We start from the raw sequence: 13,204 nt of genomic DNA, 5'->3' as shown, positions 1-13,204 counted from the left end.
CGGATGTGGGGGAGGAGATTGAAAGTGCTGGCTTAGCTCCTCCAAAGATGTGGCACCTGCGTATTATTTGGACGGCCTATGCTGACGATTTTCTGTTATTAGATGCAACAGCAGTAGGTACACAAAGGGTGATGAATGCCTTTTAGGTGTTTGCAAGTAGAACTATTTAAGAATAAATGTTGGGAAAACCAAAGTGCTGCCTTTCACCTCAAAGTCCATAGTTAGGCAATTGGACAATGGGTAGTGTCAGACGTGAGAAAGTCTAAACGTCCTATTTCTCGGGTTCTGTGTTTCTGGTTCTCTGAACAAAGCCAATGTAATTGATTTCAGACATCGAACATATTGATTAGTCAGATCTATATTAAAAACAAATACTGCAAATATTAATTGCTCCCCCTTTTGAAATACAATGTTACAATTGCTCTTCCGAACTTAACTTTCTGGATATAAACATATCCAACGTGGGTTCTCCCTATTCTGGAAAAAATGGAAAGTAAACTCTGGAGGGGTTTTAGGAATCCCAAACCCAGTTCCCACGTCAGCAATTTTGTATCCCTTGGGAATATGCAGTATTATGGTGTGGTGGAAGTGGCTAGCATTTTTTTAAGCAAAATGTTGCTACCTTTTCTTATGTCATCATATTGTGATTTGAATACAATTTTATTGTCAAATAAGGAAAAAATCATTAACAACTACAGATTATTATGTGGTCGGATTTTGAAGGAAATGGGCTCCTCGAGAGCAGATTTGAAATTTACTCCAAATAGGGTTACAAAACCTTTTGCGTTTTGACTGGTGTGTCCCGATAGACGGATTTCAGAACCAGAGCAGAATGCAATATCCTCTCCACGAGCATACAATTATGGGATCCCTCATTGCCCATTGGAGGCTATTTCCTTGTCCAAAGCTTTCGAAGGAATCTATATAGAACTCATGAAGTTCTGAAGCGCTACAATGAAGTTGAAGATGACTGTATAAAGTGTCGCTTTTGTGGAGTAGTGGGCTCAATCAGAATCTCTGGAACACTTAATAATGAATTGTGCCAACTTGTGCTCTAAACAGCAGGATTACTTTGTTAAATTTCTTGAAAAGATGGAGTGTGTGGACTATGATCTCATGTTTGAGTAATGTAAAAAGGTCACTATGTATTGCAGTTGTTGGTTTTATTAATTCTGTAGATCTTAATGAATTTGGTAACTGATATAACGCTTGGTTTCGAGGAAGGACTTTTGTAATGAGTTTGTAATACCCTTTTACTATTTTATTCTAATGGTTTTATTTATTTTACTTTGTCTTCTATTACGTTTTGTATTATGTGAGATTTTTAAGGTTCAACTTTCTTGTTAGCTAATAAACAATTAAAAAAATAGAATTAAAACGAGTGAACGAAGAACAAGAAAGTCAATACTGGAACCCTCAAACTTGTCCCAGTCAAGACAAAGAGGGGACACTGGAAAATCTTAAATTTGAATGATGAGAAAGGAATACATTTGTCCCCTAAGAGGAGTGGGGCCAACAGAGTTACAAAAAGATGAGAAGACAACAGGAAGAAAAGAAAGAGTAGTCTACTGAGAGAAGGTTAAAAGCCAGTATCAGAACTGTGTGATTTGATAAAAGTAGTTGCTAAGAACTACCTAGTTTATTGAACTGAACTTTATAAAGAACCATCACACAGGAGAAGGGAGTCTGTCACCTGTGCCTTATGTTGTTCTAATAGTGGTAGGGCTAGGATAGGTTAGTTTGGACAGTGGACAGTGGACTGATCTTGATTTGGACTCTCACTGACGAGCACCCTAGTTAGTTCTGTTAGGTAGGGAACAGCCTTAGCATAGGGAAAGATAAGAGTTTTGACATTTCATTTAATAAATACCTACCACAGAACACAGTAATATGAGCATTAATTGAGTCTACATCCTGGTGTGGCTTGTTCAATTGTGTGCTTGTGTATGTGGCCTAGGCCCCTGCTGGAAAGCGGTCCTGTCCAAGGTGGGAGGAGTAGGGAATGGAGATTAACATTAGTATCCAAAACCACCTGGGAGACGTTATCACCAAAACTGAAGCACTAGGCAGTAGACAATAGAACACCCATGGCTGCATGTGGTAGGTCATTGCTAAGATAGATCTATGAACGCAAACAAGGGCTTGCAGCACTATCTTGCCATTCATATTTCAGGATAAGATTTTTATTATGTTTTTTTTTTGTGTACTATAGTTTACACAAAACCTTGGACACAAACATAGATAAAATCACAACTTTTTCAGAAATACACAATAAAAACACAGTAAATTATCACATATTCCCATTTGCATAATTATACAATAGATGCAGAGAACAACCCTTTATGTCCCCCATCATTTACCCTCTTTAAAATTACAGTTCATCATGCTTAAAGTGCTTTAGTGCAAGTACTGTTTTCAGGATAAGATTTTGATTTTAAGTAAATATTTATGTATACATTATATTTTTTTTCAAATTGTAACTAGGATTTTCTTTATGGAGAACAGCTACACCTAATGTTTTATAACTGTATCTTCATAATGGGTATAGCTGTTCTACGATGGCACCTAATTTGTCTGCAATTGGGTGTGCCAATAAGGAAGAAACAGTCTATATTTGTACCCCACCATAAAGTTCATGTAACTCCAAACAATTTGAAGCCAAGCCAGCACATCTAATAAACCAGTGAGAGCTTGTTACTTTGCATCTTCCAGTTCTCATGCCTACCCCACCTGCATTTACTGTTCTCCTTTAATGACTGTAGATTGCTTTGTGCAGATGCTCGGCCTGTTCAGGTACAGCTTCCTTTGCCCCCATTTCCCCACTTGTACCTTATCTCACCCCATTTCACCCCAACCTAGGGATAGTAAATGTGAATACTGGCGGGCAGCGTGTTTGCCGGCACATTTGGAATGTCAGTATTGCCACCTAGTACAATCTAAATTGATGCATATCGTTTAGGTCTCTGTTTGACCTGTTTGTTGGTGTAATCGATTTTATAATGTGTAGTATATGACATCTTGAAGAGAAAACATTCTGCAATTTATCAACGCACACAGTGGACCTTCCCGATTCATATTTATCAGGGTAGTCGGTGTACTGCACTTTGAAGAATGTATGAGGTTAGCCAATGTATTGCACTTGGATGAATTTTGAAGGTAGCCAAAGTGTTGCACCTAGAAAAACATGAGGGTAGCCAATGTACTAAACACCCCTGCTCTGGCTGCCCTCCCGCATTCTTCCCAAGTACCGCACATGCCCCACGGACCCACCAATATACACAGGAAACACACAAAACCCATGTCCAATCAACATAACAAACATTTGCATACAACAAACCATCCCATACACTGGGCCTTAACCCTCCAGAAACAACAAGCCAGTGCACACAATAAAAACTCACTTAGAAAGCAGACCCGCACAGGCTCCAGCTTCTCCTGGTTCTGCAAGCATCAGCACAAGAGTGCAACCTCCATCCTATCCCTCTTCCATCACTAACCCACCCTGCTCTCTTTCTTAGAGAGCTACGTGAGCACTTGGAGACCATGCTAATGGTAATGGTGCATGCTATAGGTTAACTTAACATGATGTATGTTTTTCAGATATGGGGTAAAGCCGTGGACTGACAAATGTGAATGCCAGAACATAACCGAGAGGTTCTGCAACCTCACACGGGAAATGATGAACGAGACGAAGAACTTCAACTATGTTGAATACGTCATCCGAGTCAAGGCGGTGTCCAAGGATTGCGCATACGACTGGGTGCAGTCAAGGAGGATCAATGTAAAGGAAAACAGTGAGTACATTTAACGCCTAGTAAAGGACTGCTGCTGAGAGGTGTGCACAGTATGAACTTTAATAAATACATCTTCTTAACACACTTGGTGCTGAGTCTTATACTATAATGCATTATGATCATGATGCAAATGCAATTCAGATCACTAGTGCAGAAGTTATTTGCTGTTCAAGAATAACAAAATCCCTTACTTTATCGTAGCCATCAAGTTTATTTGTATTGGTTGTTCATCAATGAAGAACATGGCTGGTATGTGTTTCGCATTTCAGTGCTTCGTCAAGGCCACATTTTGTGATCTGAATGCTGGGTTTCATATTGGCACAAATCTATCCTACCTTTTATGCAGCCCCCTTTGAACAATAAATATGGCTGAATGAAATCATCCATGAAGACAAATATTGTCCCTTTTTTGGCATTTAACTGTCAAACGGGGTTCCAACTTATTACAAAAAGGAGAATGCCAGTAGTTGGTTACAGCAATTGGATTTGTTATTCATGTTTGTTTTGCTAATCATGATACATTGCTCAAAATTAGACTCAGACAATGGCTCACTATTGACTTAAGAAGATGTAGTTATGAAAGTTTAAATGGACTTTTTCACCCCTTGTGTCTTTTCAGTAAGTACTTTCACATATGGCAAATAACTGGCAAAATTGGGTTCAATCTGTTGCTAGTTAGTAAGAAGAATTGTTTGCCAAAAATGGTCTGTTCTGTTAAGGGACTAGTGTTCATCCAGCACTCCTTACCAGTGGACTCAGAAAGGAGAAACCTATTGCATTACGTGCGCAACAAGTCACACGAAATGCAGGATTTAATACCTTCTATTGAAATAACTGGAAATATTGTGCTTTGATGAAACAATGAATTACTTTCAAAGTCCCATAGACTTCTTCCACTCTACACCATCTGTATTTCTGATAAATATAACTAAAATGTGTTTCTTTATTTTTTTTTTAAACATGTACATGCTGAATTTGGGGCATTGTGGCGGCGTAAGTCTTCTTAGTGGGTCCTACAAGAGCATCACATCTGATTCAGCTCATTCATTAAATGTGTTAATTTTCTTTGGACCAAGTTCCGGATTTAAACCATCAGAACTTAATTGTTGTCCTTGTGCAATACTTGTACATGTTTATCAGGCCCTTCTAACTCATAGCATACTAAACCGATCCATAGCATAGCTTTATAATCCTACATTCTCTCTATTTTACAGCGACCATTGGGCCTCCATCGTTGACCTATGTTTCTGGAGTTTACTCAATAAAGTTTACATTACGACCTCCCACTATTTTTATTCAGCGTGAAAATGGACACCCACAAACCATCGAAAATCTATTCAAGGACATTCCAATTGAATACCATTTGAGTATAGCCAACCGGAAGACCAAGCAGGCGGTAAATAGCATTTTCTTTGTCAAATTCAAATGTATTGTTTAAAGTGTTAAAAAAACCATCACGTTATTAACACAACACTGTACTAGTTAAAGCTCTTAAAACAAATACAATTAAACACAAACATTACTCAAGCAATGTGAAATGGAATAAGTTGGTGTTAGAGAGTGTCCGGAATGGGAACAATATTAGTGTGTTCAGTGCTGGAAATGGAAACTGTGGAATCCAACTAGTGATGGGGATTGGGTGGGGTGACAACAGCAGATTTCTCTCAGCCCCCCACCCTTTAAATAAACATTTCCATTGCAGGAGATTAATTATTATCATCTCGAGGATGAGCGCTTCCAATAATGTTGCAGGCAAAGTATAAAATGTGCAAAATCTACAAGGCTGTAGTTATATTTGTTTTTCTGCAGAATAAAATAAATAAACATATTGTGATGAATCGAGGTATTCAGTCACATCGGTATCTGGTGTTTCCATTGAATTCCTATCCATCGAAATGTGTTCATTTAATTGCTTTTCCATCGAAAAGCATATTCATTGAATTAATTTCCATAGATAATTTCTATGGAAACATCAGATACCCTATGAACGGTTAGATTAAGGGTTAGGGTTAGGCCTGGGGTTAGATTTAAAGTTATATTAAGGGTTAGATTAAGGTTTAGGGTTGGGGTTTAGGGTTAAGGGCGGGCATGGAGGTATGGGGGTGCTGGGAAGAGCCCCCAATATACAATAAACATTAAAACGTTACAAGGAGCTGGCCAGTGCTGAAATTTCAGCACTGGACAGCTCCATGTGGCTAGGGTTGGTTAAAGGGGGGCTATGGGGAGTGTGGGGTGTGGGGATTCTTGGGAGGGGGACCCCCAATATACAATAAACATTAAAACGTTGCAAGGAGCTGGCCAGTGCCAAAATTTCAGCACTGGACGGCTCCATGGAACGTTTTAACATGGAAAATAAAGGCATCAAAATGCTACCTTTTTACACTTAAAAGTACATATCCATGGAAATTGCCCATTGCTATATTCGATGGATAAGTTTTGATGGATATGTACTTTTAATTCAATGGTTTTTCATTGATGCTTTTCTTTTTTGATGCATTTTATCCGATGAAAAAACCATAAACCAGTCGCATCTCCTCAGGGGGAAACCATTCCCTTGCGATATTCTCCCTAGGGCTGGCGGTAAGCGGGACTTTTGACTCCCCTCTTGGGGATTAGGACTCTTTCCAATAAGGACCTCCCTTTAGATTATTCTCAACACCCAATACAGTTCTATCAAGTGACAGACTCCAAGACTCCTCAAATACATGCTTTTGTAATGTAATTAGTGTAGAAATCAGTATGGTACTGTGAAGAGTAAGAGCAGGATTAAAGAAGAATGACTGTCAACCACTGAAACGAAGAAACCATACAGTTAAGAAGAGCACAAGTCCAACACAAAGGAAGGACTATGAGAGGATGGGGAAGCCCCAGCGTTGAGTGATAAAAGTGGCAGGATACATAGAACCAGGAAGAGAAACCTGGGAGATTCAAACTGGCTGGCTGAGGGAAACCGGTGACTCTGGGAGAATGCTGGTTTGCACGGCGGCAAACCGATTGAGATGAGCCCGGGAGTGGTACGGAGCGAGCGAGCAACCAACCGAACAAGTATCCAGGGACTAGTAGTCCCAGGATGGACGTTTGACCAGGGCTGATCGAGACCCCCCACTTCGATGTGAATAAAGCATGCCTATTGCAGACCACACCAGGTCTACCAGACTCAAGCATATTCCCAGAAAGGAAACCAGTGCAAGAAGTGGTGGCCAACAGGGAGAGAGAAAGAAGAACCCTGACAAAGTCGATCCCACGTTCAGAGACCCTAGGGTGTCTACAGAGAAATCTGAAGATGCAGAAAAGCCATCATGAAGAACAGTGAAACTGAAGCAAGGAAGAATGCCGAGCCAGTGACGTGGCACCATTACTTTCCAGTAAAAGGGGAGAGCAAGAGACCCGGGAAAATGGGCATGAGTAATATCTATGAATATTGTGAAACCGACCATAAAGAGTGGAGTAATTTTACTCATCCCAGTGAGTGGCAAACTTGTAAGAACAGTAATCATGCTTGTCCCAGTGAAAAGCAAACTTGCGAGAATCCTACAAAGCCTGGTCAGAGGAGTAAAGGTTTAACAAGGACTCAACCTATATGGTTTAGTGCAAAGAATATTCTAGAAAGGAGAGATAATTATTCAGAGAAAACCCATAGGAAGTAAAGGAGCCCCTTTGCAGAACTGGGGGACTTGCTACAAGAAGTTGCAAGGGACTATCTGAAGCCTTCCTATTAACAATTGTGAGAACTGTGAGAGCTGTGCTGAAAACGGCAACCCAGGAGAAGGCTGTCATTCTCCTGGTCTTTTCTGTTATTTAATATAAGCAGTAGGGTCAGGGTAGGTTAATTTTGGGAGGGCAGACTTTACTTACAAACTTAACTACTGACGACAAGCACCCTAGTTTAGTTGTGTTTGGTGGGGAATCCCTTAGGTTAAGGAAAGTTAGGTGTTTTCTTTATCATTTCATAATTAACCTTAAACATTACATCAATTGGTCTGTCTCCTTCTTCTGACCTACCGCAATATTCACAGTTATCCTGACGAGATGTTCAAGTGGTCTTGCAGTGAAAGGTGTGGAAGAAGTGGGTTTGAATCCCGGCTTTGGCATCAAAAGCAGGTAGAAAACACTTGTAGGGTGCAAATGAATTTGCGGGGAGACATTTTTTGATGGATCAGAGATCTGGGGAAAAACCAGCTCAATGACAAGTGCTCAGTGTGCTCCTTAGCACTTGAAGATCATTGCAAACCTTTGGACCCACACTTGAAAAGGTTTGTGCCCTTTACTCCCGGCATCAAATGAAAAACCCTTAGCACAGTGAGATGTACTCTCTGAGTAACTTAAATTGTGTGTTGTCAGCCTATCGTCCACCACTTGTGCCTGCCCATAAGTGTTGCGCTGCTTGCTATGGGCAAAGTCGCCAGTTATGTCTTGGACCCTAGTGTTATTTTTGAGGCACTCATGAAGTTTGAAGATGAAAAGTTGATAAGGAAGGACTGCATGTACAGTAAGGACATCCTCCACACTTTTGTACCTTTTTTGTTGAATATTTCAGATAATTGTATCTGTTTTACAAGTATGAAGTTTTTATGATTGTTGGTTTTAATATCATATTTTGTATTTACATAATTGTAAGCCAAAGTTTCTTTGTATAATGATTAGCTCTGTAGAACTATTTAACTTCTATGTCATGATCTTCTAAATGTAATGATTTGTTTCTGAATTATAGCATTACATTTATTGATAAGTGGGTAAAGCTCAATGCAGAGCTTTGATGACACAAATGAGCAACTCCTACTTCACATGGAAAGCTAAAAGTACCCAGTACAGATCGTGCAAGATGGCGCGCCCGTGAAGAACGTACCATATGGCGGGGTTCAAGTAGCCTTGCTCTGCATGATCCGCTAGCTCCATGTTAGGCACACAAAATGCTTTGCGGGGTGCGTATTGCTTCAATCGAAAGGCATTGAGCGAAGATCTTGGCCCAATTACAAGAAGTCTGCTGACGACAACATAGGGCACAAACCAATGTCCGTCCTGGTCTATAAACAGATGACCTTAACCACTGTAGCAATGTGTGCACATTTTGATCACACTGGACCCGTTTTGTACTTTGGTTACTGGAATAGGGATTACACCATTAAGACGGAAGCCGACCCAGTTGGGAGGGCTGAGTGGTTACTTTCAGAACCCACAAAGATGATTTTTGTCTTCGAAGTATTCATCTTCAGCCTTCTGGACACTGCACAGACTCTGCCTGTCCTATCAGAATACATTTTATTAATATGTCAATCACTGGGAATAGAGTACAGAGCAAGCATTGGCTGTATCCTGCTATATCATTGTGGAGATCATGCAGCTTTGGGGGGGGGGGGGCATAGCTGGAATTAGAAATGAGGAAATCTGTCCAATAAATACAAAAATCAGTTGGAAAAACAGGACTATTCGGAACGTTTTCATCCAGTAGGTAACATTTTATGATGAACATATATACATGCATTTGTGTATTTGAAAAAGACCAGCAAAAGTGGACGTTCCAGGGGATGTATCTGCTATTTGTAGGTGTGTGTGAATGGAAAATGGGAACATGCACACATCCAAAACAGTGTAACGTAAGAGTATGCACAGTATTTTAAAGTGGTCTTACAATGGTTTTTCAACCAGCTCAAGAGGTGTGAATGAAAGGATTCATTTATTTATTTATTTTAGGCATTTCTATAAGCGTGCAAAGCCTGAGGGAATCAATGTGCTGGTTACAGGCAGACCGGAGCGAGGAGAAAAAGTGCAAGCGGACACAAGGGGAGGTGGAAGAAAGTCTTAGTTGAAGAGGTAGATTTTGAGCTTCTTTCTGAAGCTGCCGTAGGATGGTTTGTCACAGAGGTGGCCAGGGAGCTATTCCAGGGTGCAGGAGCACGGGCTGGGAAGCTGCACCCCCTCCTTTTATGATCAAACCTGTGGGTGATGACGCAGTGTTTGTAGGCTGTCCGTTGTGGCCTTGTTGTAGTGTCTCTTGAGATTTTCTTTACCAGGTAGGAGGGTGCGTTTTTAGAGAGGCACAAGTGTTATGGAAAAGATCTTGAAGTTGATCTTATCCTTAACCGGAAGTAAGTTGGCCGATCTCCTGGCTTCCGATATGCGGTCACACTTTCCGATATCAAGAACTGCTCTGTGTGCATTGTTTTGGATTGATTGAAGATTGTATAGGTTTATGTCAGAGGTGCCGCAAAGCTGAGAGTTGCAATAGTCATGTTTTGAAGAAATTAGTGCCAGAGCAACTTTAAGCCTTTTTTTTTTAGGTCAAAAAAGGCTGATGGTGAGCTTAGTGGCGTAACCTAACGTTCATGCAATGTGGTGCGTTTGGCATGTAAGGTTGAGGGTGGAGTCTGGGTAGACTTCAAGGGATTTACAGTGGTGGGGACCTGGATCATGTGAAAAAAGGAGAAGAAAGAAGATTCAACCTAGGAATCCTCCCGTCCCCTGCACACTTTCAAATGTTTGGAACACGTCCAATACTGAAGTTTTTAAAACCTGGATGAATTGAAAACAAATAATTATAAACAACTTATGTAAAGGAATGTCAATAGGCAAGATTAAATACAAAAAGGTATTTATATCACAGGCAATGTGATTCAAATGTTCACGAAAAATTATTTACAAAGTAGAGAAGCACAAATATTATTGATGGATCCCAACAATTTACAAAAAGAGAGTGAAGTCCAGTTCAATTGGCAACGCGTTTCAAGGATTCATTCCCCTTCTTCATATGGCCAGAATTGGATACTTAATGTGAAAAGAAAACATTTTGTTCAGATGCTTGTTTGATGGTTACAAACTGTATTAAATGCACAGTAGATTATTCTCATTCAAATTAGAGAGCTGGTATTCACCAACAATTAATCATGCTAAAGGGTGCAATGTCATCTATTCATACAAATATACATTTTAATTTATCCAAAGATACAACGTTCCTAGATGCATGAGGTAACAAGGGCCACCACCACTATGCTGGTCTGGTAACAGGAAAATCCTATAAATACTGTCGGAATCACGGGAAAAAGAATAAATAAAGAAAGTAGGTATGACATCAACTACAAATGTAGAGGAGGAGACCAATAAAGAGAAAAAAATAGTTACCAGTTAGGAAGAGATCACAAGGTGCAAAAAAGTCACAGAGGGAGCAGTCCTCAGTGTGTGCCAGCGTGTGCACACGAAATCTAGAAAAGGAAACATAGATTCAGAGCCGGGGAAAGTCTATCAAATAAACAAATTATATTGCCACATAGGAAATGGGATACCATACCTAGTGTGTGTTCCAATATGAAATAAATGGCATGGTGATGAACATCAAATTTACGGCGGAGATCAATCGGATCAATTTCAAGCCTACGGGATGCGGCAGTTAGCAAGTGTTCAGCCTGCAGATATCGGCTAATTGGAAAACATAATACGGAATCAATGGTAAGTAAAATCTATGCATAAGGGATCCCTAAATATCGGTAAAAGAAAGCGGAATGCTAAAGTAAGTACCTTTACAGAGTGCGGAGCGCATCAGGAAGATAGAGGATGAACAGGGTCAGCAAAATAGTAGTGCTCGCGATCAGTCAGGTAAATGCAGGAACGCCAGACAGCGAGTTTGAATGGCTACAAAGTAAAATAAACGGGTTACAACTCGAGTGAACTCTATTTAATAATCCTCTATCTGGGAGAAGAGGTGACAAGCAGGCGCTAACCTGAAGTGCGTGGGGTACTGTTCTTCACAGGGTCTGCATTCAACTCAGCGTAAGCTCCACGGCTTTGCGTCTGTCCACTGAAACTATGGAAACGGCACGATTCCAGTCGAGTGAAGTGAAAGTAAGGCCGATGATGGAAATAGAGAAAGGACTCACAGTAACCGATGAGGGGTCGGCCATCTTTGAATGGTAAATGTGAAGAAGAGCATGTTAACTCGTAGGTACGAAAAACTATGACGGAGTCAAGAAGGCAAGGAAGTAGCCACTGTTTTAAGCATAACAGTAGAGGAATAGTTAAGAAAAAAATTGAGTCTAAGGCACATGTAAAAGATTGAGCTCGACAGGTTCTGTTGACAGTAAAAGCGAAGGAAATATATGGTGAATCCTATATTTTTTAAAAGAAATAATAATCAGTGAGATGTTATCAGACCGACAGAGTGCGGAGTACCCTGACTGCCAGCCAGACAGAAAAACATGATGGCCCTGTAAAACACATGCATAGTGTATCTGGTGGGGATGGGGATAGCAAATATTATGGTGTTGTCGTCAGACTACGGCTGGGAGGGTTGTCAAGGATGATGGCCTTTCTTTTGTGTTCCAGGATCCAGTCCAGTGTGCAGTTCTTAGCATGGGTGGGCCCAGTGATGAGGTTGGTGTATCTTAGAGCTGCCCTAGAATACGCCTGCGTGGTGGCGTCCGAGTCTAGTGGGTCATTGTAACCAAGGTTGAGGTCACTGAAGATGAGGAGCTGGGTAGGGGGTCTCAGGTTGCTGAGGGCAAGCTGTGACAGGTCCAACTCGAGGTTGGCTTGTTGGCCAGGGGGCCAGTAGATGAGGTGGAGGGTGACTGAGGCATTAGCAGAGCATTTCATTTTGGCTGAAGTGATTTTGCAGTTGGGGGAAAGGGGTCGTTTTCTAGGGGTGTTGAGCAATGGTGTCTTTATAAATAAGGGCCACCCCCTTTTTCTGGGTTAAGTCAGTGCAGTAGGGTATAGCCACTAGGGATGGCTAGGGAGAGCGCAGGGCCAGAGGAGGGTCATGAATGTCCTGTGCATGGGCAACCAGAGGTCTGGTGTTGAGTAGGGGTGCAGTGCAGGGGAAGAGCCGCAATGGGAGGGCGGTCGTTGGCCTGGGTATGATTGGCTGATGAGGAGTTGTTGGAATAAGGGGGATATGTTGTGCAAAAGTAGTGGGGATGGGAGACTGAAATTCCCAACTGCATCTGTGGTGCAAGACCTCTGTGTTTGGTCATGGTTTTCTGGCCTAGCCCTCATCACAGGCCTCTCTCGGCTGAGCCAACTATGAATGCGGTTCTGCGAGATCCTGTAGCTTGCAGCACCATTGGTGCACAAAAGATACCCTTTCCATGTACACCACTGCTCACAAGATGGATGTGTGTCCTCCAGTAGTTGGTTGAAGCACACATATATGATTCTAGTGGGGTTAGGGTTTCTGTACCGCAAGGGTGTCCCGGTTGGGCGCCCCAGGTACATTTACCACTGAGCCTTAGCAGTCTAATATTTTGCTCCCAAAAGTGAGTGGGACAGGGCTGTTACCATTTATGGCCAGGGCTTCTGTCTGTCTCTGATGGGCAGATTGGCAGAACCAGAAAGGGCAGATGCTTGAATGTTTGTAATCCACCTCAAATTCATGCCTACAATATATACTCTGGGTTCTATGTGCTATGGCCATCTCCTCC

General features: G+C 41.4%; 1 protein-coding gene across 1 annotated transcript in view; it reads left to right on the top strand.

Annotated features, from left to right (window-relative positions):
- IL22RA1 (interleukin 22 receptor subunit alpha 1) overlaps window positions 1-13,204 on the top strand; it is a 144,181-nt gene that overhangs the window by 96,040 nt on the left and 34,937 nt on the right. The window contains exons 3-4 of the mRNA XM_069622683.1: window positions 3,601-3,794; window positions 5,009-5,190. Coding sequence (XP_069478784.1) covers window positions 3,601-3,794; window positions 5,009-5,190 — 376 coding nt within the window. The remainder of the gene's footprint in view (window positions 1-3,600; window positions 3,795-5,008; window positions 5,191-13,204) is intronic.

The sequence above is a fragment of the Ambystoma mexicanum genome, chromosome 11 (assembly GCF_040938575.1).
Source record: "Ambystoma mexicanum isolate Mex_15411 chromosome 11, UKY_AmexF1_1, whole genome shotgun sequence".
NCBI lineage: Eukaryota > Metazoa > Chordata > Amphibia > Caudata > Ambystomatidae > Ambystoma > Ambystoma mexicanum.
Note: the sequence above shows the minus strand (reverse complement) of the source record. Positions and strands in the feature narration are given on the sequence as shown.